This window comes from Amblyomma mixtum, chromosome 3 (assembly GCF_055824585.1).
Source record: "Amblyomma mixtum isolate Tamu chromosome 3, ASM5582458v1, whole genome shotgun sequence".
In the NCBI taxonomy this organism is placed as follows: Eukaryota; Metazoa; Arthropoda; class Arachnida; order Ixodida; family Ixodidae; genus Amblyomma; species Amblyomma mixtum.
In genome coordinates this window covers 41,488,370-41,513,197 of record NC_143014.1, presented here as the reverse complement: position 1 = coordinate 41,513,197, position 24,828 = coordinate 41,488,370, and the positions used below count along the sequence as shown (strand labels likewise).

At 43.8% G+C, this 24,828-nt stretch overlaps 4 protein-coding genes across 4 annotated transcripts in view; 2 read left to right on the top strand and 2 right to left on the bottom strand.

Moving 5' to 3' along the window:
- Rrp5 (Ribosomal RNA Processing 5) overlaps nucleotides 1-858 on the bottom strand; it is an 86,016-nt gene extending 85,158 nt beyond the window's left edge. The window contains exon 1 of the mRNA XM_089578845.1: nucleotides 754-858. The gene's annotated coding sequence lies outside the window, so the exon portion shown is untranslated. The remainder of the gene's footprint in view (nucleotides 1-753) is intronic.
- A 197-nt stretch (nucleotides 859-1,055) lies between these two features.
- LOC149349870 (enoyl-CoA hydratase domain-containing protein 3, mitochondrial-like) lies at nucleotides 1,056-2,157 on the top strand. The gene has a single exon (XM_089578843.1). The coding sequence runs from the start codon at nucleotides 1,180-1,182 to the stop codon at nucleotides 2,110-2,112; it is 933 nt and encodes a 310-aa protein (XP_089434969.1). The 5' UTR covers nucleotides 1,056-1,179; the 3' UTR covers nucleotides 2,113-2,157.
- A 2,027-nt stretch (nucleotides 2,158-4,184) lies between these two features.
- Nucleotides 4,185-5,266, top strand: LOC149349869 (uncharacterized). The gene is made up of 3 exons (XM_089578844.1): nucleotides 4,185-4,325; nucleotides 4,788-4,889; nucleotides 4,952-5,266. The coding sequence occupies exons 2-3, from the start codon at nucleotides 4,812-4,814 to the stop codon at nucleotides 5,036-5,038; spliced, it is 165 nt and encodes a 54-aa protein (XP_089434970.1). The 5' UTR covers nucleotides 4,185-4,325; nucleotides 4,788-4,811; the 3' UTR covers nucleotides 5,039-5,266.
- Nucleotides 5,267-12,804: 7,538 nt separating this feature from the next.
- On the bottom strand, nucleotides 12,805-24,797 carry Vha55 (V-type proton ATPase subunit Vha55). The gene is made up of 12 exons (XM_089578841.1): nucleotides 24,579-24,797; nucleotides 23,850-23,905; nucleotides 23,409-23,507; nucleotides 21,748-21,841; nucleotides 21,603-21,680; nucleotides 21,402-21,541; nucleotides 21,228-21,332; nucleotides 20,987-21,084; nucleotides 18,493-18,850; nucleotides 18,312-18,416; nucleotides 13,988-14,117; nucleotides 12,805-13,401 (listed from the first exon to the last, which is right to left on the bottom strand). Exons 1-12 carry the CDS (start codon nucleotides 24,661-24,663, stop codon nucleotides 13,250-13,252), a joined length of 1,500 nt encoding a protein of 499 aa, XP_089434967.1. The 5' UTR covers nucleotides 24,664-24,797; the 3' UTR covers nucleotides 12,805-13,249.
- Nucleotides 24,798-24,828: the final 31 nt, after the last annotated feature.

Sequence of the window (24,828 nt, the reverse complement as noted above, 5' to 3'; positions counted from 1 at the left end):
GAGCCATTTTATTAACTAATAATTAGAATGAAGAAAATCTTTTCTTTACGTACCGAATTTCTGCAAGAAACACACGACAATGCTTCCACGCACATTTGAAAAGAAAACCACAAGAGAAACCTTCCCGACACTTAACAGTGGACACTGTGATGCCAAATAAGCGATATTTCCCTTCTTACCGTTCATGACTACTTAGGGTAAGAAATATTCAGCGTATCATACTCGATGTGTCATGCGGTAAGGGGTCTGTTCCTCCAAAGCCTGCGCCAGTCGACTATTAGCGCTGAAGGCTAGAGCAAAGCAAAACCTGCCGCCCAACTAGCGACAGCTAATCACGAAGTGCGGAAATCATTGCAGTAAACGCGCTTCTGACCCGCAGGCTCGCTAGAATAAGATCTAGCAACACCTATGGAACGACGGGAACACAGCAAAACTGTCTGCTCGCTAACAATCTACACGTGGCTACCTCGTGCCAAATGAATCTATCACTGCAAAAAAAGGCGGCCGGTGTTAGAACACATTTCACTTATAAACACCGATACTTTAACTAAAGAACTCTCCATTAACAAGCAAAAAGCGTTCAATCCATGGTCAACACAAGCGGTAGTTTGGCAAGTTGACAGACTCCAGCAGCGCAAGTGCGCATAAACAGATTTATGTGCATTCTTCTAAGTGCCTCTAACAAAAAACCTTCAATGGGGAGCACACGCATGAGCCCTGCAAGGACGACTTACGTGCAAAATAAAACTTTACCTTGTATAAAATCGACATGCCAAGAGTCCACACTCAACACATTCGACAAAACGGCAAAGCAGTGAAGAGACGAAGCATGCCGCAGCCCGCCGCACGTGGATCAAGTGGCCAGACAAACGTTGATTTCGGTCGCTATATTCAACCGCAACAACCATAACTGTTAAAATATTTTTTAAATATTCCATTTTTTATTAAATTTTTTTTCAAACTCATTTCACAATATTTTAGAACATGTAGTAGTTGTTTTACATAAATAACTTTACTAGTTTATTTGTCAAAACAAGACAGTAAGGAAGCCAAATCAGTGCCTTACCAGTGCCCCAGTGCTATCCAAAACTTTATCTGTCGCTGAGTGCAGCCCGTTGAACCTTTATATTTTGATGTCCTGGCTAAAACAGTGTAAATATTTTGCGTAGCTTACTCAGAATGATGCTAACATCTTCTTGTCTTAGCATAAAAACTTGTTACGGGACAATGCGCTATTGTTTACCGCGTTTGCTTTCGAGGAAACGCGAGGTAATGCGTACTAGCCTGACGCAGCAGCTTCATTCGACAGCACTGCTTCGCTCTGCTGATCTCGTCTCAGTGCACGATGCGGGTGGTGTCCGGAAGATTACTCTCAACAACCCAAAAAAGCGGAACGTGTTGTCATTGGCTATGCTTCAGGAGCTGGACGCCCAGTTCAAGAAGACTGATGTGGAAAGTTTCGTGCGCTGCGTCGTTCTCTGCAGCAGCGGTCCTGTTTTCAGCTCGGGACATGACCTCAAGGAGCTGAAAATTGATTCCAGCGATACGGCCAAAATTCAGGAGATCTTCAGTCTTTGCACTCGTGTGATGACCTCTATACGGCGGCTGTCCGTTCCCGTCGTTGCGCAGGTGAACGGTCTAGCTGCGGCCGCGGGGTGTCAGCTCGTCGCCACCTGCGACATCGTGCTAGCCACGGACAAGTCATCCTTCTCGCTTCCCGGTGCTGCGTTCGGTCTCTTCTGCTCAACACCTGGCATAGCGGTGGCCCGTTGCGTTCCCCAGAAGATGTCTGCCTACATGCTGATGACTGGCAACGCGATAAATGCGCAGGAAGCGCTGACAAGTGGCCTCGTGAGCAAGGTGGTACCAGAAGAAAAGCTGCAGGAAGAAACTGACCGTGTGACGTCAGCCATCGTGGCCAAGAGTAGATCCGTTCTTGCCCTAGGCAAAAAGTTTTACTACAGGCAGATTCAGATGGGCATCGAGGACGCGTACGCGGAGGGCGAACAAGTGATGCTGCACAACTTGCAGTACTGTGACTCTCAGGAAGGTATCAACGCATTTGCTGAAAAGAGGCAACCGCGCTGGGAGCACACAGACCGAAAAGTTTAATGCATGTGCTCATAAATCTTTCAGCAATAAATTTCTGTGATCATCTGTATTAGAAAATTCTTGACACTGCAGCGGTAAATTGTTGTTTGGATACTGAAGTCATCCGGAGAAGGTTTTGCAAGGAATGGGGAGTACTGAACCGTATATTTCATAAACGTTCAGTTGGGCGAGTTGATAGATATTCATGATGTAAACAGCGCGAACTACAAGGGACAAGAAAAGAAGGGACACAGGACGAGCGCTGCACTGTCCTGTGCTGTCCTGTGCTGCAGCGCTCGTCCTGTGTCCCTTCTTTTCTTGTCCCTTGTAGTTCGCGCTGTTTACATCATGTATATTTCATGTTTCTGAAAGTGGGAGTTAAAACCTGAAAAGACATTGTCCAGACCTCGTACTGAATGGTCTCCCACAAATCCTCCAGGGTTTTGGTTTGTTCACACATAAAGATGCTTACATCTTTGTAAGACTATACTCTATACCCTATATTGTGCCTTTGAAGTCACTGTTGGCGAGGCTACGCACTTAGCCCTCAAAGTGCGTTCTGTGAACGCACTCCGACATGAGTGCGCACTTTGGCGAGTGTACTTATGTTACGCCATTTAGCTGTGCTAGAGTGCACTTTTAGCAAGTCACACTCTCCGTAAGTGCGCTTTAATTTGCACACTTGACAGGGGTATAATATTTAAAAAAGGGAATATAAAGTTAGTTTCGTACAGATGAGCTAACGGCCACTGATTGATATTGCTGTTTAACTTGTTAAGGCTCTTCCAGGCTTGTAAAGAATTGCATTTGCTTGCCAGCAAATCAATATAAAGCAGTGATGTCCTTATGAGCATTAAGAGAATGCCTACAAGTTCAAAAAAGAGATGTGCTGTATTTGAGCAAATACTAAAAATGGTACTGCATTCAGTATTTGGTCCCACTCAAAACGTTGCCCGCTTACACCAAAGTTATGGTTGTACAGCAGTTGCAACTTTTTGCCATGCTGATACATACTGTAGCAAAAATATTGTACGGGGGCAATGGAAAGAAACTCGAACAGAGTGGAGCCTAGGCGCTCCACTGTTCGCATTTCTTTTCATCACACTTTTACTTCGGTGGCAGCAAAAAGATGCTAGAGACAGCTGTGATGCATTCTAGGACAACTCTAACGTCTTTCTAACAGCGGAGCACGTAGGCGCCACATTGTTCACATTTCTTTCCACCGCGATAGTACATGGTAGTTGCAAAGCTGCAAGATTAATTCAGCTTGTTTAAGCAAATCCTCAGCCTGTGTGTCCAATTTCCTGAAAATTTTGGTGGTAAAACGTGAACAGAAGTAATATTCAACTCTCTATTACAAGAAAGTGGAGACAGAACCAGTATTTTTATCTTCGCAGTATCATACTGCATTACATTAAATTGCATTACGTCTTACGGCTCATTTTGTTGATGCATCACTGAGGAGAGGATCGATTACAGCAGTTGTGCATCTGCGTCAGTAACAATTAAAAAAAAAAGCATATTAGCCAACCTTCCCTTTTTTAGTTAGGCCGTGCTTTCGGTGAAGTATAGCTGCAGTCATGAACCATAGCTGTGCATGAACCAAAGTATCGTGACGCAGTGCTAACTTTGTGCATAATTTTCTTACTAGAACGTTCTCGGAAATCGTGCGAATGAGCAAGATGTAGACCAGACAGGACTTCGTAAAACCGCGGCGTCTTCTAGGTAGCTTTGGTCGCAGTGAACAGCGCCGCAGTTTGCTGGAGCTGCTTTCCCAGTAAACCCTTGGAAAGTAGTGCTAACGTTAGATGGTTACGTTTAATTTCGTCGATCGCGTCGGCATTACTTGTCTTCGAATTCATTCCATGCACTCAAACATGGAGGAGCATGCATTCGAAGTACAGTGTTCAATTCGAAGCTCGCGCGTGAAGACCGTCTGAGAGAGAGAGCTCCGCAACGACATCAACCACTTTCAGATCTTTCCAAATATATCTATATATATTTTTTTTCTTGTTTGCACAACTTTATAGCGTTGAAAGTCATTATTAATATTTAAATAAGTTGTCTTCAAGGTTTTTAGAACATTTGTTAGCGCCACACACCTTGTGTAACTGAATGGTAACGCTTGTCTAGCCCTGCAGAGCAATCAGTTTTCCGGAGAGCCAGCTTGGTGCCGGGTAGGCTGACCTTCCGTATAACCTCTGCTTGCGGTTTTGGTTTGCCTCGCTTGTCTGGTAAGAATAACTTCTCTTAGTATATGTATCAAGTTAAGACTTAGCAGAATGAGAGTGCATAAAAGTGCTTGTCGAGGCCACGCTGTTACAGATCACGAGCTAGTGGAGTGTGGTCTCTGCACGCTTACATGTTGTAGCGTGGATGGACCAGACAGCTTTGGTATTGTTGCGTCTTTGAATGAAGAGAAAAGTGTTCAGAAAAAGAAAAGAGAAAGGTCTGACGTAACGAAAAGCAAACCGAAATCTGAGGCGTGGCTGAACTGTTCTGCCAACAGTTAGTGCAAACTGTAGGTGTCCGGGCGAGCAAGACTTTTAGAATCAATGCATGTAAAGTTTACCTTTTCATATCACAGCAACACAGCTCTGTTTGCTACATTTGTTATTCTTAAAACGCAAACGTTACCGTTATGGCGTTGATGTTTTTAACGCAGCAATTTCTAAATTTTCTTTTTCACCTCTCAGTCAATTGCAGATCCCGGCTGAGTGATGGCAGGTGTGGACGAGTCGCAATTTAAAGGTCTTTCAAAATACTTCAACACTATCACCAACAGAGGCCGCAGCAACGTAAGTCAAAGGACGTGAGTGAAGCACTGTGATGGGTCGTTAAATTTTGTTTTTCTTTTCAGATTGCCAAGAGCACGTACTTAGTACTTGGCACCGTAGGCCTCCTGTACTGGGCGAAGAAGAAAGCCAGCGGTAAATCTGCAAAATAGGTGCTTTAGGACAAGCCACAGGAAAGGGTACGGGGCACCTCGATGGGGCTCGCTGCCACTGTTCAAACGAGCGTGCTTGTGCAACCATGTCTGCTTCAATCCAATAGCCATCGTGCTAATGGACCCATAGTGTCAGCTGAAAAAATTTCAATCATTGCAGCAGCAATGGGTGCTGCACGCTGTTCCATTAAATAAAAATAAAAAAAGTGGTATAATTACGCATGCTTAGCATGTTTTATTGTGAGTTTATGTCAATATTTGGTATCAAGCCTCTCAAGTGCTGTGAAAGCATCTCCAGTGTGTTGTGAATGTGGTGTGCTAGTGATGCAGCATGCACATGCAGTGAGTCAAAGGTATGAAACTCTAGGCTTGTTAAAGTTTTTTTGTCAGATGAAAACATGAATATTTCACTGCACCCTTTGTAGTGGGAAATTTAATCCCTGCAAAATCTTCAGCCAACTGTACTTGGCTGGCCGTTTATTCCACTAGAATTATTTTTTACATCAAAAGCTGTTTGTCAGTGCAGATAGCCACCCCTTTGCCTGGATACTTGTGGTCACTTTGTAGTACAGCTCTACTGCAGTCACTACGTTGTGCGGAAAGACTGCATATTGCAACACAATTTTCCCAACTACTGATGCTGAGCCCTGCATTCAGATATGCATAAATGCTCTCAGTACTCTATTGTGCTGAAGCAGTGCTTTACATTATATACTGAAGTTGAACTTAGTTGCTGTTCATAATTTGCCTGTTAAATGCATCCCAACCCATTACTCTCCTGGTCATTTCCTTCTCATAGTTGGGGTTTGCAGTTATTACTCAGCCTAGATTGATGCTAGATTTGATGCACAAATGCAGGCATGTTTTTGTAGTGTGCTTGAATGGTACACTACGACACAAATAGAGTAGAGTCTTGGCGGTGCTGCTGTGTTAGTGTTGCAGCGCTTGTGCCTCTATTGCTTGTATATCTACGTGGCTGGTGCTTGAGCGCAAGCATGTGTATGAAATCCAGTACCTTCTTTAAAATTTCACTCCTTTGCCTCACAGTTCACTGATTAAGCACCCCAGGCAAGCCTGCTCACACCTATACTTCCTTGCTGCTTCCAGTGTCCAACCATCAATAATATGCAATGCAAAGAACAGATCACTGATGGCGCGTTGTGGTAGCAGAGTGGAATTCCAAAGGAAGGAAAACATAGCTGAGGACGGCATAAAGTCGTGGCGAGATGAAGTGAGTAGGCTTTACTGGGACAGGATGACCGTGACTGGCATAGGACAGGGTAATTTGAGATCATTGGGTGGAGGCCTTTGTCTTACAGGGATGACAAAAGTTTTCCAAATACTAATATTTAATTGCTTTTGCCTAGCCGCTTAATTTTATCAAAGGTTCTGGTTGATGGTAAATATGTTTCTTCTCCTAAAACAATGTTGCGGTCCCCCATGTTATGAAGGGCTACATTGAGTTTTGAGCTTTTGGGGTACTGAAACGTGCTCTGAAATCGCGGGACGCAATTATTTTTGCAATTTATCTCCATCAACCATCCGTTTTTTTTCCACTTATGGCTGAAATTAACTTGTAACTTGTCTACCATATTCATCCTCCCTTATCTGTCATAATGTGGGTTTGTATTCATGCGTGGCTATTTTATTTGTGCACATTTATCACAGCCCTTCGAGAATACCTGAGAGGAGCAGCATTTTTGTTGCCACCTTTTCTATAGAGACACGGATTTGCTGCTGTGCATCTTGCAGAGGAACCTGTAAACATGCACTGTATTTTACCCACTTTTGATGTTGCGAGGTTTGCTGCATTTAAGTGCCCCTAAGTATTTACTCAAGTTTACCTGCAGTGAAACTTGCTGCAGCAAGTGGTCTGTTTATCACCTTTCATTGGTTGCAGTATACCTTCTTTAGCAAAGACTGGTGTATCAGATGGGACTGCTCAGTAGATAGAAATCAAATTCAACTTCAGTCACTGTGAATGCAAAGAAAATAAGGGAAAAGAAAGGTTTGGTTTATGGGGAGAAATTTTCGGGGCCCTTCACTATGGCGTCCCTCATAGCCCGAGTCGCTTTGGAACGTTAAACCCCCATAAACCAAACCAAAAGAAAGGGTACATATTGTAGGAGGTTGGCAAACAAACTAGTCTTGGCCTTGGTTAGTAAAATTCGGCTAGTGAGTGGCTGTAACTTTAATTCATCTAAGCATGCAACATAGAGTAAACAAACTAGCACTTCAAACCCCCCACGGTGGCTCGGTGGTTACGGCGCTCGGCTGCTGACTCGAAAGACGCAGGTTCGATCCCGACCGCAGCGGCTGAATTTTGATGGAGGCAAAATTCTAGCGGCCTGTGTACTGTGCAATGTCAGTGCACGTTAAAGAACCCCAGGTGGTCGTTATTTCCGGAGCCCTTCATGGCCAGAGTCGCTTTGGGACGTTAAACCCTAATAAACCAAACCCATAAACCAAACTTCTTGCACTTCTTCTTTTTGCGTTGTATATTCCCCTTTTATGAATAGGTTTGAAAAAGAGGGAAAAAAATTTAAAAAAAGTTCATTACACCAGGATGATCTTTAAAACGATATGAGGCAGGAGGACAATTTTTTGTCTGCACTTTATATAAGCATGTGGGAAAATACTGAACCAAACTTGGGTTCGATCCCGTCCGCGGCGGTCGAATCTCGATGGAGGCGAAATTCTAGAGGTTCGTGTACTGCGCGATGTCATTGCATATTAAAGAACCCCAGGCGGTCGAAATTTCTGGAGCCCTCCACTGCGGTGTCCCTCATAGCCTTAAGTCACTTTCGGACGTTAAACCTCCATAAGCCAAACCAAAAATTGGCCATGTGCAATGATCTGTTTTGATTTTATAGACATAAACAACGCCAACAGTGGCCTTAAATCTAGTCCTCGAGAGAAAAAAGTCATGAAAAATTAGTGTTTTATTTGTATTACATGGCTTTGGTTCAATCACAAGAGCTTAAAGCAATGATAAAAATGAAACAGGTAGGTGCCGTCTTTATTGGTTTTTGAGAAAAGAGAAAAGTGTACCGAAACATGCCCTAAAATGCATAGAAAGGTTAAAGCTGCAAGAACGAGTAAAATGAGGCTTTTCGTTCATATGCTTTAGGCTGACATGTTAACAGCACCCACTTCATAAGCTAATAATCCATGTTGCTTCAGGTAAGCAGTACTCCTATCGCACATCTGTGCTGCAGAATTCTTGCTGCATTTTCTTGTTATACTAATCATAGTTTCGGTTTGGTTTATGGGGTTTAACGTCCCAAAGCGACTGAGGCTATGAGAGACGCCGTAGTGGAGGGCTCCGGAAATTTCGACCACCTGGGGTTCTTTAACGTGCACTGACATCGCACAGTACACAGGCCTCTAGAACTTCTCCTCCAAAGAAATTCCAGCCGCCGCGGCCGGGATCGAACCCGCGTCTTTTGGGACAGCAGCCGAGCACCATAGCCACTGAGCCACCGCGGCGGCCTAATCATAGTTTCCTCTTGCCTATATAGGCCAGGAAGTAATTTTGACAACAGGTATCATGATCTGCCCTTGAAAGTAATGATTGTCACTACTGCTGCTATCAAATGTTTTATCTGTGTCCGGGGTAGCAGGGAGATTGGCTAGACACCATTTTACTTTGTTTTTGAAAGAGCCCAGAAATTCGTGTGCATACAGGAGAGGGACCGGCATAATGTGCTGCTGTGTTTGTGATTAGGTGCAAGAATAGCATGACATTCAACTATAAAGGATGCAGTTATTAGTGCACTAGCTTTAGATGCCTTGCTAGCAAAAAAGCCATCCTGTTCACGGATAAAACCTCCACCTGCCACGGTTGGCAAGTGGAGTGTACTAGCACTAGTTGAGTTACTAATAAAAATGGTGTTAGGGGCCTTAGTGAAGCCTCCAGCTGCCACCTGGCAAAGTGGAGGGAGGGAAATCCCCCTTTTCTTTTCGTACACTAGCACTAGGTGGGTCACTAGCAAAAAAGCCGGTATGTGGCCTGGTGAAGGAGTAAAACCGGTTTTGCGGCAGATGCAGCTAAGTGGAAGCCAGAAACGATGTCGAGCCAGCTGCCACTTACATGGCTATAAAACTCGTAACCTATGTGAAGGGTCCATGCGTAAGTATTGAGCTAGCACACCTACGTCTCATTTAATTTAACGAAGTATATTGGTGGTTAATTTTTTTGTCTCCAAGTAAATCTTCAACTATCCCAGAAATGTCTCCACTAGTTTGGAAGAAAAATCAATTAGGCCCAATCTCGTACCAGATCCGCTCTGACCTGCTACTTAAGCCTTAATCTGCCACTCCCGAGATAACTCGGGCTACCACATATGCACACCCCCTGCCTGTCCCAAGTTAACTCGTTTTGGCTTTTTAACTCACCCCCTGCCGCTCCCGATAATACTCGTGTAAAAAAAACTATGCAAACATGTATCGCCATCTATGGGGAGACTCCGTAAATTCATAGATCTTGTAGGGTAAATTTTAATCAACAGATGGCGCGCATGTTTCCACAACCGAGTCACTTCGTTTTGGTCTGCGCACAGCAGCCATGACGCTATGTGCCACACTCGTCCGCGCTCTGACGGACGAAGAAATTCAAAATTGCTTGTGAATTCGGAGTCCAATGATAATGAGAACGAGGAAGGAGCCCACATAAGTGCCTTGTCAAGTGATGAAAGCGCTGAAGTCCCTCTGCCACCGAAAAATTCGCGTAAGAAGAGGAAATCCGACAGGCCAGATTGGTGCTGGAAGATTTGATTCATTACAACTAATATCTATAAGATTATTCTGAATAAACATGTCTACATGTCCTGTAGAGCATTTTAGTGCGTTACTAGATAAAAATTTCCAGGAATCTAACATGCAAAAAAAACCCGGCAGGGTGTGTGCAGATGTGAGTAAAAAAACCTGGCAGTGAAAGGGTTAAAGGGCAACTGGAGAGGCTTTAGAATTTGATGAGTTTAAACGATCCAAATGTGTGAAACTTGCAGGTAAAGCATGCGAAATCTTATTGCGCTAGCATTTGAAATGGTGACGTAATCGCCTACTAAAGCGGAGTCAGTGTACTGGTTTCTCTGCAGCGCGCAGCAACAGGCTGAAACCGCAGTGACGTTGCATACGGCGGTGCTAGGTTTCCAGCAAAGAAGCGATTGTTTCAAGAAAACAAGGAATGTCGTCGAAGGTGAAGCTCGCGAAGCATTGTTTGCCGGCATCAGAAGACACACGGCAGCATGTAGGTGAAGGCAGCCGACATCTGAAATTTCGACAACAGTGACATCACCACGAGTTTTGCCGCACTCCTCCAGCACAGTGAGGAGAAGCCTGAACATTGTCGCGGTTTTAATTGGTGATTACATCACCATTTTAAATGCTAGTGCAAAACTACTTTTCATGCTTTACCTAGAAGGTTCATAGATTCGAATTCTTGAATAACCTTGAATTCTCAAAAAAACATTTCACCTTCCCTTTAAAGGAGATATACCTGGTTGCTTCCTGAAGCACATTGAGAAGGTGTTTGGGGAGGACCAGTGAGTGAGGTTGCACCCTAGGTGGTGCAAAAGACATTTCAATGGCAAATAAAGTTTGTTGGTTTCCTTACATTTCATCAATATTGATTATATGATGGCTTGGAGTATTGAAACATTGTAATCTGAAACAGCACTTGCACATCCTCAGTGGCCTCTTTGTTTTGAGGACAGGACTGCAGCACTGTGCCCAAGCATATAGCACCAATCGCAAGTAGTGTTTATGCAGGTTTTCATTTTTATAGAAGTTTCGTATTGGTTAGACCCTGGCTCCATTGGAGGGGGGCCTCTAGTGATTTGAGCACAGGTGCAGAGGGAAATAGGGGCAACTGGTGGCCTGTTTTACACATTGTTTTATAAAAAGGGAAGAAGTCACTTTTAAAGGGTTTTTTTTTTCGGTTTATGACACGGACCTGAAAGAAGCAATCTCCTCACTCTGCCAGTATGCTCGTTATGCAGCTCTAAGCTCGTGGTGTGAGGGCACGGGTTTCCCTTTTTGTTCCATTGTTGTTGACTTTTTATTTTTCTCCATGCTGGTGATTCTTACTAAAACCACAGTGAAATTTTCAGAACGATAGAGAAGAAATGGTCCAACTACCGCTGACAAGAACAATAAAAAATGGTCCCCCAAGACCCCCTGGCTTTAAGCCCTGGTTAGACCTATTGACTCATGCCAGATGCTTGGCATGCAGGCAAAGTTCAAACAATGGTGCTTTTATAGAATGGAGCAGGCAGGATGCTTCACAAGGCATTTCTGGAGCATCATGCATAGGACTTTTGGCATTTATTTTGAAGTGCCACAGGAGCAAGGTGTTCCTGAATGACCACTTGTGTTTTTGCCATCCACACATTTTGGGCATTGACTTCTACTGGATATCCCGATTTCTCTAGGTCCTGTTCTGTAGATGCATCACTTGATGGAAGCAAAGTGTAGTTTGTTAAATTGTGCTGTGAGGGGAGGACGCACAGTACTTAGCAGAGTTTGCAGTTGTCAGTATTGCAGCCAGTTTCCTGCAATGATTAAGTGCAAGAGCTTTGAGAGATCATTATGAATGTTTGTAGATTCATAGGCCAGTATGTAGTTAGCACACTGGCATGCTGCACCACAGAAATAGTACCATCATTGGCCAGTATCCCTACCCATGAGAAATGGATAACGCATGTACGTGCACATCGTCGGATGTGTTCTCAAGGAGGTGCTTTCAAAGAAGTGGCACTGCATTGGCAATTGGCCCAGCGTCGAAGGTGAATCACACATGCTGCAGTGGGCACGCCCTAGTAGCTTCCAGTATGCTAGCAATGCCAAGAGGAGAAAAAGCCTCAAAGCAAGGATTTCATTCATGGGCCTTTGAAGCAGAGAAATGCCCTGCGGTATGCTGGTTCCGACGAGCAGCGAAGCCAAGCTAAAGCGGGAGGATAAGTCGAGCCATGGCACACCTATTCAGCTGCATTCTCTCTGGCCTTGGAGTTCAGTCTCATGAAGGATTTTGCGAGCGTTCGGACTGTACACTTGAACTACTAGTACTTTTAAGGACTTGCAAGTCTATACTCAGTTTCATACATCAGGTGCAGTGCTGTGAAGGATATGGAAATAGTCCGCATGAAAAAATAAAGGGAGGCACGTTACTCCACGCTTATGTGGCAGAGTGGTCTAAGGCGCAAGAAAGCGAAAGCGTGCCATCTGCAATAAGAACCCATTTAATCAAGCTTATGACTAATACACCACGTAATAAGCCTGTAGGCGAAGCATTCATTTTTTGCTCACGATAAGGAACGCACTACTTTTTGGATGCAGGCAGCACAAACGAACGCTACCTTTGACAGCATTCCACCTGACATATGAACAGAGCACAGCTGTACAGAACCAATTGAAGCCATTTCAAGCAGAACCAGATACATTTATTTCTGCAAGAAAATAACCAAACTTTTTGGGGTTGGAAATGCTGAGCTGCCAATGTAGTTTTCAAAGAAGCATATGGATGTGCAGCTCAAGAGTCTTCGGGAACTTGCCAACTTTCTCACACTTGCCTTGCGCACAGGTATGGTATGGTCACATTAAGAAACATCAAAACCACACTTCTTTAAGCACATCTGCATAAGTTGTGCTGAAAAACTTGTGGTTTGCATGTTGAGTTTCACAAACTGCAGCTGAAAAAATAATTTCCTCAGTAGCAGCTACAGTTTGTTTTGTATGCGGTACCAACAAATGAATGAGAGAAGGCATGGATTCTGAATCTGTTTATTCACCATCAGATGAAAACATTAAATAAAACACTGGCTTTGGACAACTTAATTCTGGACTATTGACAGCCATTGCATCTCTTTGTTCTGCATGCATGCTAATGCAACAGGGCAAAAAAGCTGCTGGTGGCAGCGGCCACAAATTGCAAATGCAGCGTAAACAAAAAAATTATTGCTACACTTGCTGGCTTTCACAGAGACCTTTCCAGACACTGCTACTCTCATCGATGCTTACATGAAAGCTGCTGTGGTGAGCACCATCTTACAACAGTTGAAACAAGTGTACAAGTACATACATTCACTACATTACAGGGTTCTGACCAGCACAATCGTCCTGGCCAAGTGAAGGTGTGGGAGGAGGGAACAATACACCAACTTTCAGATTTGGAATGCAAGGTGAAGGCTGGGACAGGTGCAACCGTCTTGACTACTTGGCTTCGGCACCTTGCCTGCCATCACGTGGATAAAACTCCTGCAATAGTGACTGGGGAATCCGCTTCAGCATCTCTTTGGGGAAGATTCGCAGCAACTGCCAGCCAATGTCCAGAGACTCAAAGATAGTCCTGTTCTCGTAGCTCCCTGCACACATGTACAAATACAAGGATCACATTAGCAAAAAGTCTGACGCGAGCTTTTAATGGAGAGATTTCTGCGAGTGCTCCCGATGAAAGTTCCACGAATAAGATAAGAAGTGACAGGATGGCAAACATGCTAATGAATGAATCCAACCCCTCGCATATATGCTGCCAATGTGTGTAGTCACAACTCCCTGTGGTTGCCACCAGCAGTTGATGCAGTGCCTTTTCTCCCTTGCCAGTGGTAGGAACTAGTATTGCCATTCAGGAGGCTGCTTCCTGTTTTAAAGTTCAAGAAGTGAGGTGGGCAACCAGGAAGACTGACAGCTACCGCTATTTGCCAGTGATGCACATCTCATAGCGGTTAACAAGACATCCCTTTTATTCCACTGCTCAGCTCTGCAACACAATATGCAGCTTGAACTTAAAAAAAAAATTTTTTAATGTCACTTGAAATAGGTGGACGGTGGCTAGGGTTGGACTCAGCTGCATGGCCAATAGTGCCTACAAAACATTTTGGTGTCACCATGTGCAATCAATCATTTAACAGTATGAAAAAAAAAAGTTGCTCTATATATGCATAGCCTCACCTTGGGAGATGAAGTTCTTTTCAAACTTGGTCAGGAACTCTAGGTACAGCAGGTCCTCAGCACCCAGAGCTTCCTCTCCTACAACAGCCTTCATTGCTTGCACATCTTTGCCTATGGCGTAGCAGGCATACTGCACAGGTGAAACCACGTTTGCAGATCATCGTCACATAGCTCACTTTTCAGGAACAAGCTTCAAGCAGAACAAGAAAGTGCCAATACATGCTGTGGAATGCACAGGTGGCAGACACAAAAACCAAACAACATATTTGAGCATAAGGACTAAACAGTACAGTTATAAGCCAGGAACTCTTTCAATTGGCAGCCAAACTGTCCTATTAACAAGAATAAAATAGTGCAACACACAGAGGAACAGAATTTATGAACTTGCATACAAAAGCCCTGCTGGTACATAGGAACTGTTATCTTTTGTACAAATCAAGTCCGTATTGGTAGCCTAAAGTAAAAAGAGAAAGACATCACAGTGGCACAGCCTAGTAAAGTGTGACAGCAACAAATCAAGGAAGCCCATACCAGAGCCATTCACAAGCACATGCTGCAAACTGGCTAATGATACCTGTGCTACATTTCCTTTCGAGCCATTTATATCAGCAAAAAGCTTCTCACTGATCAGATGGCTGCTTGACAAATTGCTTGCGTTCACCTTCTCAGTTTCCTTCCATCACTAAAACTGTCTTGCATTAATAACCTCAGGAGTGCCATAAGGTCTTGGGAGGCCAATGCAGTTCTTGTACAGCAATGACATTGTAAAGGTTAGTAGCAGCTTTCTAGTTGCGATATATCTATTATACGAGATTGCACGCTGCATGCTTTATTCTAATGTTTCCACCACTTGTGACCCACAAAAGACAACGCTTTAACTTTTTTTTTTTCCAATGTTCTGTGGTCAGTAACAAGACATGAGCAGTTGAGACTTCAAAATAATCGCAGCACACCTGCAGTAATAAATCTGAGGACCTCACCTCTAAATTAAATGCTATGGAATGTCTCGTGCCTAACCCAAGCAGCATAGAAACAGATTTAATCAGTGAAAAAGCACAGCAAAAACTAGATCATTTAGAATGTAGTAATAAGGTAGTAATTATTCATTGACATCCACCCAAGCACAGCGCACGGTTACAAAGGAAGGCTATACATCTTTCACAGAAATTTTTTAAAGAAAAATTCATCCTGGTCTGGAGTTCGAACCTGGGACCACCCCTCTACTGGACCATTTTATCCATCAACAGCTAACCGGGACAGCTAGCATACGGCAGGGCAAGAGAACTGATCCATAACTTGAAGTGGGAAATCCCCCAATGTAGTTGCAACAGTGCACCAAAATAATGCACGCGAACTATATACGAATGTGTAACAGAGCTATTACTGGAATAGCATATGTAAGAAAAAGGTCCTATGCAAACGAACGCTACAAGGTTTCTCAGTCACTACCATAACTCCATTCTCTTGTCAGTCACCTGCCACCAACTTTATCACTCTATTCTTTAGTCTACAGATGCATGTACAGCCTTTGTCAAAAGTTTAGAGCCCAAGGGGTTTGCTTCCAAGATATGCTGTGTGGCTTGCTATGCACTGACAGTGATACAAATGTCACGATGACGAGAAGAGCCCTCGTCCTCGCGAATTCCACGGATGCTACAAGAGCCTCCCTACACGGTTTAGAAACAATCCCTTTAGGCTATAAACTTTTGACAAAGGCTGCACCACCTTTGCCACAAGTAACCATATAAACAAGGATTAATTCTGAAGATCTGAAGTGTTCTTGTCAAATTGCCATAAATACTCTTTTGTTGTACTTCAATTTTTTTTCTTTATTGCTTACACATTTTGTTTGTTTATGAATCGTTTGTGGTGTGTTTTTATCCTAAATATTGTATTTGCACCTTGATTTCTGTATGCCCACCCTGCAATAATCCCTTCTTGGGACTGCAGCGTCAATAAATAAAACAACATTTGCTTCACAGCCATATAGTACACCCCTCATGGCAGCCATGAAGACCAAAAGGTTTCAGAAGGTGAGGAAAAGGGTTCTCCTTATTTTACACAGATTTAGAGCCTAAGGGGTGCCACATATGCTCCACTACACGACTAAGAAACAAACCCCGTTGCTTGGTTGCTTCTGGGAAAGACAGTACAAGCACAAGATCCTTCTACCAGGATTTCCCACGCTACCACATCCACACACGCATGCATACTGCCCAATATGATGCACTACACCATGAAATGCCATTCACACAGACCTGTGAAGAACTATGCTGACTGGTATGGTATTTGTAAACCAAAGACCTATTGATGCTGATTTTACGGTAACTCCAACCAAACTTTTACTCAATTCAAGGCCTTGCTACCCAAGGCAGTAATACTGGTACATAAATAAAACGTACCTTCGCTCATATCTCCAAGTTCAAATGCACAGCTAGCGAACTAGAAGTTAAACCTCAGCTGTTGCACTGCACACCGACTTCAGACTGTGGGCCCAGACGTAGGACCGAGAAATCACTCAATTCCTTCATTTTCCCTGTGCAAGCCTGTATGGCACTACAACTAGCACTTCCTCTCCATCACATTTTTTGCTGTGAAAAAAAAAAAAAAAATGAACAGGCGACTGTTGCTAATCGGCCTAGTAGAGTAGAAACCTGCAAGTCCTAGGAGTGAGCGAAGCTTGCCCATATTAGATGAAGCTGGAGGCTTTGTAACTGTCTTGAAAGAAAAAAAGCAGAAACAATCCTTCACCGCTAATAAAATGCCCAAGAAAGTGAGCCTAAGAACATTAAGACACATTAGTGCTTGAGCTTTAGCCCCGCTTGAGACAGGCGCTTGAGAATGGCACAAAAGTTATCAGGTGCTCCTGTCAAGTGCATCCTTTTAGTATTATGTGCGTTACCTTCCGAGGACCTGAAGGCACTGAAGCAAATCCAAAGCAACCTGTCCTGAATCAGGAAAGAACATGAGTAATGTACATCGTTAGTTCCTCACTAATGTCCACTGGTACTTGGTGATAAACCAATGTGAGGCCCAGCTTTGAGAAGCACTCCGACTGCGAAAAGCTTTTTTTCACTGCAAATCCACAACTTATGGATGGAGTTGTCTTTTCTCCAAGCAACTACTGTCGGCGAAATCCACTTGGAAGTGTCAATCTGTTCAATGGTACCTTTGGTTTAGTTTATGGGTGTTTAACATCCCAAAGCAACTCATGCTACGAGGGATGCCACAGTGAAGGGCTCCGGAAATTTCGACCCCCTAGAGTTCTTTAAATGTGCACCGACATCACACAGTACACGGGCCTCTAGAATTTCGCCTCCACCGAAATTCGACAGCCGCGGCCGGGATTGAACCCATGTGTTTCGGGTCAGCAGCCGAGCGCCATAACCACTGAGCCACCGAGGCGGGTCAATGATACCTTTACTTTAAGCCTCTAGCTTTTGCAGTTGCCCACGAATGGCTAACAGCAACTAAACATGTTTGCAGGCAACCAGAGGGATGAACTCCTGTACAGATTTTATGCAAGTAGCCAAGGGCAACTCTCGAGTTCCTTGATGAAAAGATGCTTGCACTAAGGACACAGCACAGGGGCAACAGGGCTTACTTTCTGGAGTTCGTGTATGATAAATAAGTTTTGGCAAAGAGGATGCCAGCTCATAAAAGGACCTTGCTTAGAACCCCTAGCACCTCAGCAATGAGCTTTCTGGGTCTTAAGCCACCGCCGCCACTTAATGGATAGAAACATTTATGCAAAAATCGAGAGAAGTTCCAGGAAGTTAACGTAAAAAGCAGTGCTAGAGCTGGCAGCTTTGGGCCCAAGCTACCAATCTGTCATAGCATTACCTGATGTAATAAAGCTCATCTCGTCCATTACGAAACATCGCCAATATTGCATTTAATTGCCTGGACTTGAGGCACTGGCATTTTTAATTAACAAACACTGTGCTTCCATATTTTATCCATGACAAGTTCATGCGGTAGATAGGCCTCATCACTGATGTGTAATGAAGTGTGGACAAGTGGCATCTGCTCTCAAGTAAAGGCATTCATGTTTTATGAACTGCCATTCCGCACGTGAAACATTAATACAACAAAAATTTTATAATTTTCATTGGTCCTGCGAATGTCAGTGTATATCAAGAAGCCACTCATGCGATGAAATATAATACTCAATGTATTTCTGTTGTAACACGTCCAGAATACACTGAGGTACCACCACTTGTCAGACCCATGTAGCTCAGTCTTGACATTAACACTAATAAGCTGGTACAACACAAGACCAAAATGCATACAAAGGTACAGTGAATGTACAAATAACACTTGCCAGTTGGTTGGAGACATCAGCATGGTCCTTCCTAGTCATGCCTTCTCCAATGGCAGACTTCATCAGTCGAGACAGCGATGGCAACACATTGATGGGTGGATAGACCTAAAACGATTGGGCACTCTGCTTTACTGTCTTCTCTGCAAAAACTGCATACCAGCCTCAAAGGCAGTTCACTGACCTGCCGGTTGTGCAGTTGTCGATCAACATACACCTGGCCTTCCGTAATGTAGCCCGTCAAGTCAGGAATGGGATGAGTAATATCATCGTTGGGCATAGTCAAGATCGGAATCTGAGTGATGGAGCCATTGCGGCCTTCTACCCGTCCAGCACGCTCGTAGATGGTGGCCAAGTCAGTGTACATGTAACCTGGAAATCCACGTCGTCCAGGGACCTCTTCTCGAGCAGCAGAGACCTCTCGCAAGGCTTCCGCATAGGAAGACATGTCAGTCAATATGACCAGCACGTGCTTTTCACACTGGTAGGCCAGGAACTCTGCAGTGGTCAGGGCTAGGCGTGGTGTGATGATCCTCTCAATACTGGAGAGCAATGCGAGCAAACACAGCTAGTTACACATGCTCACAAACAAGCAAACTCCTGACTTGAATAAAAAATTTCACTAAGGAACAGCTGTTTGTTTTTATGTACTGTAGATCATGAATCAATTTACATTGCATTATAAAAATTACAAAATTGGATATGCAACAAGCACGCAAAATGCACTCGTCAGTTTTAGGCATCATGCATAAAGCACCGAAATGGTACCTATAGCTGCTACCCGTTAGGAATTCCCATTTTTAAAAGCAACATCACTTTATGTTGACAATTCAATGCAGCAATGCTGAAGTGGCTTAAACTCCCTTTAATATTCTGAGTCAGATACAAACAACACTACAAGAAAACATTCCAAATACATAAGTGAACACGAGTTTACAAAATAAAATGTTTATGTACTGACCTTTGCAAAAGTAGCGCAGTTTTCAGAATCTTTAACCAGACTGGGATAAGCCAACCTTGGTAACACGAACCACACTGCTCCTCCTACCAACCAACCAGAACCTTTTTCTCATCACTTTTGGAAGGTCTACTATTGTTTCTGGACCCATGACAATGTCAAATGGTTGCTAGTATAACCTTTTGGGAAATGCCACATTTTCTTCTCTATACATAACCCGCACCTTTCACAGTCATGTACGGTGTCCCATGCAGCGTCCGTGGTCTCCATAGTCATGGGCACTTGTCAAGCAGACGAACGGCTAACAAAGAACTGTGATAAATGGAAGGCTAAAGGAATTGGTTGGTTTACGGGGTTTAACGTCCCAAAGCGACTAAGGCTATGAGAGACGCCGTAGTGGAGGGCTCCGGAAATTTCGACCACCTGGGGTTCTTTAACGTGCACTGACATCGCACAGTACACGGGCCTCGAATTTCTCCTCCAAAGAAATTCAACCGCCGCGGCCGGGATCGAACCCGCGTCTTTCGGGACAGCAGCAGAGCACCATGACCACTGAGCCACCGCGGCGGCGCTAAAGGAATTGACGTCCTCACACCTATGTTTCGTGTCCAAAGGTAACACATCACACTGTTTTGCCAGTGGATCATCTACGCAAGGAAGGAAATCCCAGACGACATGGTATGCAAAAGCTTCACGAAGAGCGAGATTACCAACAACCTGGATGGATAGGAAGTTGATATCTTTGACAGCAGTGACAAAGCCTCGAAAGAGGTTAGTGATGGTGATAACTGAATGTGGTGAACCTAGTGTTGCAGTGAGGTTTCTGAAATAACTTTATTAGACAACAAAATTATTACTGTCTGAAACAGTTTTTAAAATGACTAGTTTTACTTTCTTTAGGTATGTATGCGGGTTATGAGGGGACGTTTTTTTTGTATCATGGAAGCAAACTTCAGGGGTGTGGGTTATACGCATGAAAATATAGCAAGTGAAAAATTTTCTGGGTTTCAAGACACCCAATGCCCATTGGAAAAATGTGGAGCTCTCTTACAAATTGAGACACAAGTACCATGTGTGAAGGGAACAGGACAGCAAGCGGTGACATGCAAGCACACAGACTTTTGAGACACTGAAATTTAGACACACTCTTTCAGAATACCATGAGTGAAACCCCTGATAACAGACAAAAATCAAGACTTCACAGAGGTGCAGGTGAAGGTGAAAGGCTTTTTTTCATATGATTTTAATTTCCTTGGTAAACTCTCGAACCCAGTGAAACTGGCAGCAACATATCCCCCGACAGGACCTTAACTATACCATAATTCCCACACCCTCATTCTGCAGTTTTAATCCAATTTGTCAGCCAACCAAGAACAAAGCAGTCAGCAGGGTCCTCAACCAAAATTTCTGCAAGCTTTGGGACATGCTAGAGCTTGAAGCTGGTGTTGCCATAATGCACACTAGACTTTCAACAGAACACAAAGACATGCACAGCATGGTGTGGAGAGCAAATAATTTTAAGCAGATGTTCAGCCACACACCAACATTAAATATCAGATTTGCATTTTGTGCTACTGAGGTAACATCACACTGAGCATGCTGTAATGTCACATTTGAATTAGCCACACACACACAAAAAAAACACAGGTCACTAATTAAGGTAACAGAATTCATCCTAAACAATGAATGGCAGCCATAATGCTGCTTCTGAATATCTTACGTTGGGTCATTTGCCAGGTTTAAGAACAGGCACACATTCTCCATAGAACCATTCTCCTCGAAGTCCTGCTTGAAAAATCTTGCAGTTTCCATGTTCACCTGTAGAATGCAACAAATGCTTCAGAACTGTCTGCCAATGCAATAATAAAGTAAAAGGGACAATCCTGCACAAGAGTTCTGCTCAGGGAAGAATATCAGCCTGTTAATTCCACACTCTGTACAAGCGTGAAAAGTCCACTTACACCCATAGCAGCAAACACAATGGCAAAGTTGTCTTCTGAAGAGTCAAGGACGCTCTTTCCAGGAAGCTTCACGAGCCCACCTTGGCGACAAATTTGGGCTGCAATCTGAAGAAGATGTAAATCAGTACCTGCTTTTGTGCCTGCAGACAGAGGCACAACCACAAATTCACTTACATCATTGTGTGGAAGACCAGCCGCAGAGAAAATAGGAATCTTCTGGCCACGAGCAATACTGTTCATAACATCAATAGCAGAGATGCCAGTCTGAATCATTTCCTCCGGGTAGATGCGAGACCAAGGGTTGATGGGCTGGCCTAAACATTAGCAGACGACACTTGAAAACTTTTCAAACTGACTGATGCCACAGCTACTTACCCTGGATGTCCAAGAAGTCTTCAGCCAACACTGGGGGACCTTTGTCAATAGGCTTGCCTGACCCATTGAATACTCTGCCTGGAATGCGACCAGGATGAGGGCATAAAGCACTTTTGCTCTAAACAAGGCTTGTTCAAATGCTTACCAAGCATGTCTTCAGACACTGGGATTCGCAAAATGTCTCCAGTGAATTCACACACAGTGTTTTTGGCATCAATACCAGATGTACCTTCAAAGACCTGAGGAAAAAGAAAACCAAGAGGCCAATGATTATGGGTGCTCACAAAATGTTGTGTGCAGCAAAATGATTGCAATAATAGTTTGCCTCACATGTCTGCAAACTATTGCCACAAAGAAATTGTGACTATGACCAATTTGAATTAGCACAGGGCAGCAGAAAACATAGCTACATGTCCAGCGATGAGTGCCCAACGGCAAAAAGGCTACATATGCCAAGAAAAAGAAAGCCAATGACCATTCTAAAAAATACACAATGTTTTGCCAGAAACACATACTACATCCTTGAAGTGGTGGTCCACTTCAAGGATGTAGATGGAGCTCCTGGCTGGGTGAACTACAGATGAAAAGCAATGCATAGTTATAACATCAGTCTATTTGTATCATTCATACACAATCCAACCTTTGCATTAAGCAACAAAATGAAGTTTGGTTACTATGAACTGAACTTGATTCATGTCATGCTGCAACTGACAAGACGGAGGCTGCGAAGGATGGGGGAGGGGAAGGTGCGTGTTCAGATAAACCCTGGAGAAATTTTACCTCCAGCGCTGTATAAGCATAGCTCAACCAGACAACAATGTAGTAACAGCAGTTCTCAATTACACTATGAGAATAGCTCATGTTGTATTGATATGATACAAAAACATGAATACAGGACAGAAACATTAAACAATGTAAGCATACACTTTTGATAAAATTAGAGTACCAGGAAGCAACAATTTTCCTTAGCATGCCATGAAAACTCAGTTTTTGGTTGACTAAATGACCAATTCGAAGCCTCACAGCTACCTGGATGAATACCCAGGTGTGCAGGCATCTTTAACACTCTGGCATTAAGTGCCACCTATGTCTCCGTCTTCTCTTCACATGTGCAAGATGTCTAGAAATTGAAGCACCTGCCTTAAGTTTTAGTTCATTGGTTTATTTTTGGTTTAACGTCCCAAAGCAACTCAGGCTATGAGGGACGCCGTAGTGAAGGGCTCCGGAAATTTCGACCACCGGGGGTTCTTTAACGTGCACTGACATCGTACAGTACACGGGCCTCTAGAATTTTGCCTTCATCGAAATTCAGCCGCCGCGGCCGGGATCGAACCCGCGTCTTTCGGGTCAGCAGCCGAGCACCATAACCACTGAGCCACCGCGGCGGGGCGCCTGGCTTAATAGTTGGTGTACTACATGAAAGCCAGGTTTAACACATGCATACAAGAACAAGAGGCACCTGCTGTCTTACTATGAGTTACTATGAGTGGGGCAGAGGCTTCCAAGATGCACGGGTAAGTTTAATGGGCAACTTGAAGACAAGTCTCACATACACAATGGATGTATGTTAGAACTGAAGGCCAATGGTTTTCACATATTTTTTCGCGGGGAAGAAGGGCTACCCCCATTTCAACTCGCAACGTCCTTTAAATCCACCCAAGGCAACAATGTATGCACACACACAAAAAAAAAGAAGTGGAAACTATGCCCTGCATCAAAGTGAATGCAAATTTTGGAGTTTTTCTTATGGAATGCTGGGACACAATGACCACTAGAGAGCAAAGTGACAAAAATGCCTATTCGTACCTGTACAACAGCTTTTGACCCACTGACTTCCAGTACTTGTCCGGTACGAGCTGTGCCATCAGCAAGAACCAACTGTACAATTTCAGCATATTTTGGAAACTGTAAAACAGGTTTCAGCGAGTTAAAAAAGGGCCACTCACAGGTGCAATACATGAGCATAAGACTAGATGCAATCTAAGGCTACCTACATTACAAGTTACAATAGAGCACGCAACCACAAGTGGGCCGTAACTAACAGGCAAGAATGACGAAACATTTAAAGAGCAGCGTAAAGTGAAGTAAAATCCTAATATGGTTGAAAACATGGTGCTTGCACCTACATATGAAAAGCGAGCCAACTTGAGAAAAACTCAAATATTTGACAATACAGGTAAGCAACAGCTCGGATAGTGCTCCAAAGTAAATTAAATTAAAATACAGCCATCACATGCACTACGTTACCTTGACTTCATCCAAGATGACAAGGGGACCGTTGACACCACAGACAGTCTTGTAGACTAGAAACAAAGAGCAAGCACTAGTTACGCAAATTACAACATACAACTCATACAAGAAGCTCAAAAACAACTTTCTAAAAGAGGAAAGCACATAACAGCAGGTCAACAAAAAAGCTGAACATTGCTTACTATTTCAAGGTGCACACCACAAGTTGAACGAAACGTGAGCGACAATCTACAGCTCTTCATAATAGTCAGTACCGTAAATAAACCAGGTTCAGAGACGAAATACACGAACACTCATATGAAATGCAGCTCTTCACGGGCAACCGGGCGTTATCATACGAGTAGCACATGACATCCGCAGTCACATGATTTCGGACACGGTGTACACGCTGAGGCCTACGCGCCGCTCCGATGGTGGTTGTACAAAACCATAGGTTAGGAAGTAAATATTACTGATCGTGAATAGTCAGACACGCTAATTTCACCAAAGCACCAGCCTGATTCGGCACTAAGATGAGTAGCTAAGCGCTGGATCGACAGCGCGCAGCGTCGCACAAGCGCCCGATCTTCCCAAATGGTCCTGTTTTGTAAAAAACAAGGGATTACACAGATTTTTCTTACTGTAACAAAACTTCGCTTATGGCAAGGAAAGCAAACCTCGAAAAGGGAAGGGGCTCGGGTGTGAAACAAGCCAGAGCAGTCGACAGACTGATGACAAGATGCTTACCAAGCCGTGGCTGAGAAATGTAATCTCTCGACACGGCTAGAGCGTGCTCCCTGCTTGCGGCAACGGCTGATTTCTGATCGGGCATTTTGTTGCACTTTCAGTGATGAACAGTCTACGCTAACACGAATGATGCACCGCTTCACGAGCACCTAGCTAAAAAACTGCAGTCCGGCCCCTCCGGACGCAATCTATAACCTCAGACCAGCTTGCTTCGTCATTACCGCTTACGACGGAAGTGCTGCCTGTTGTG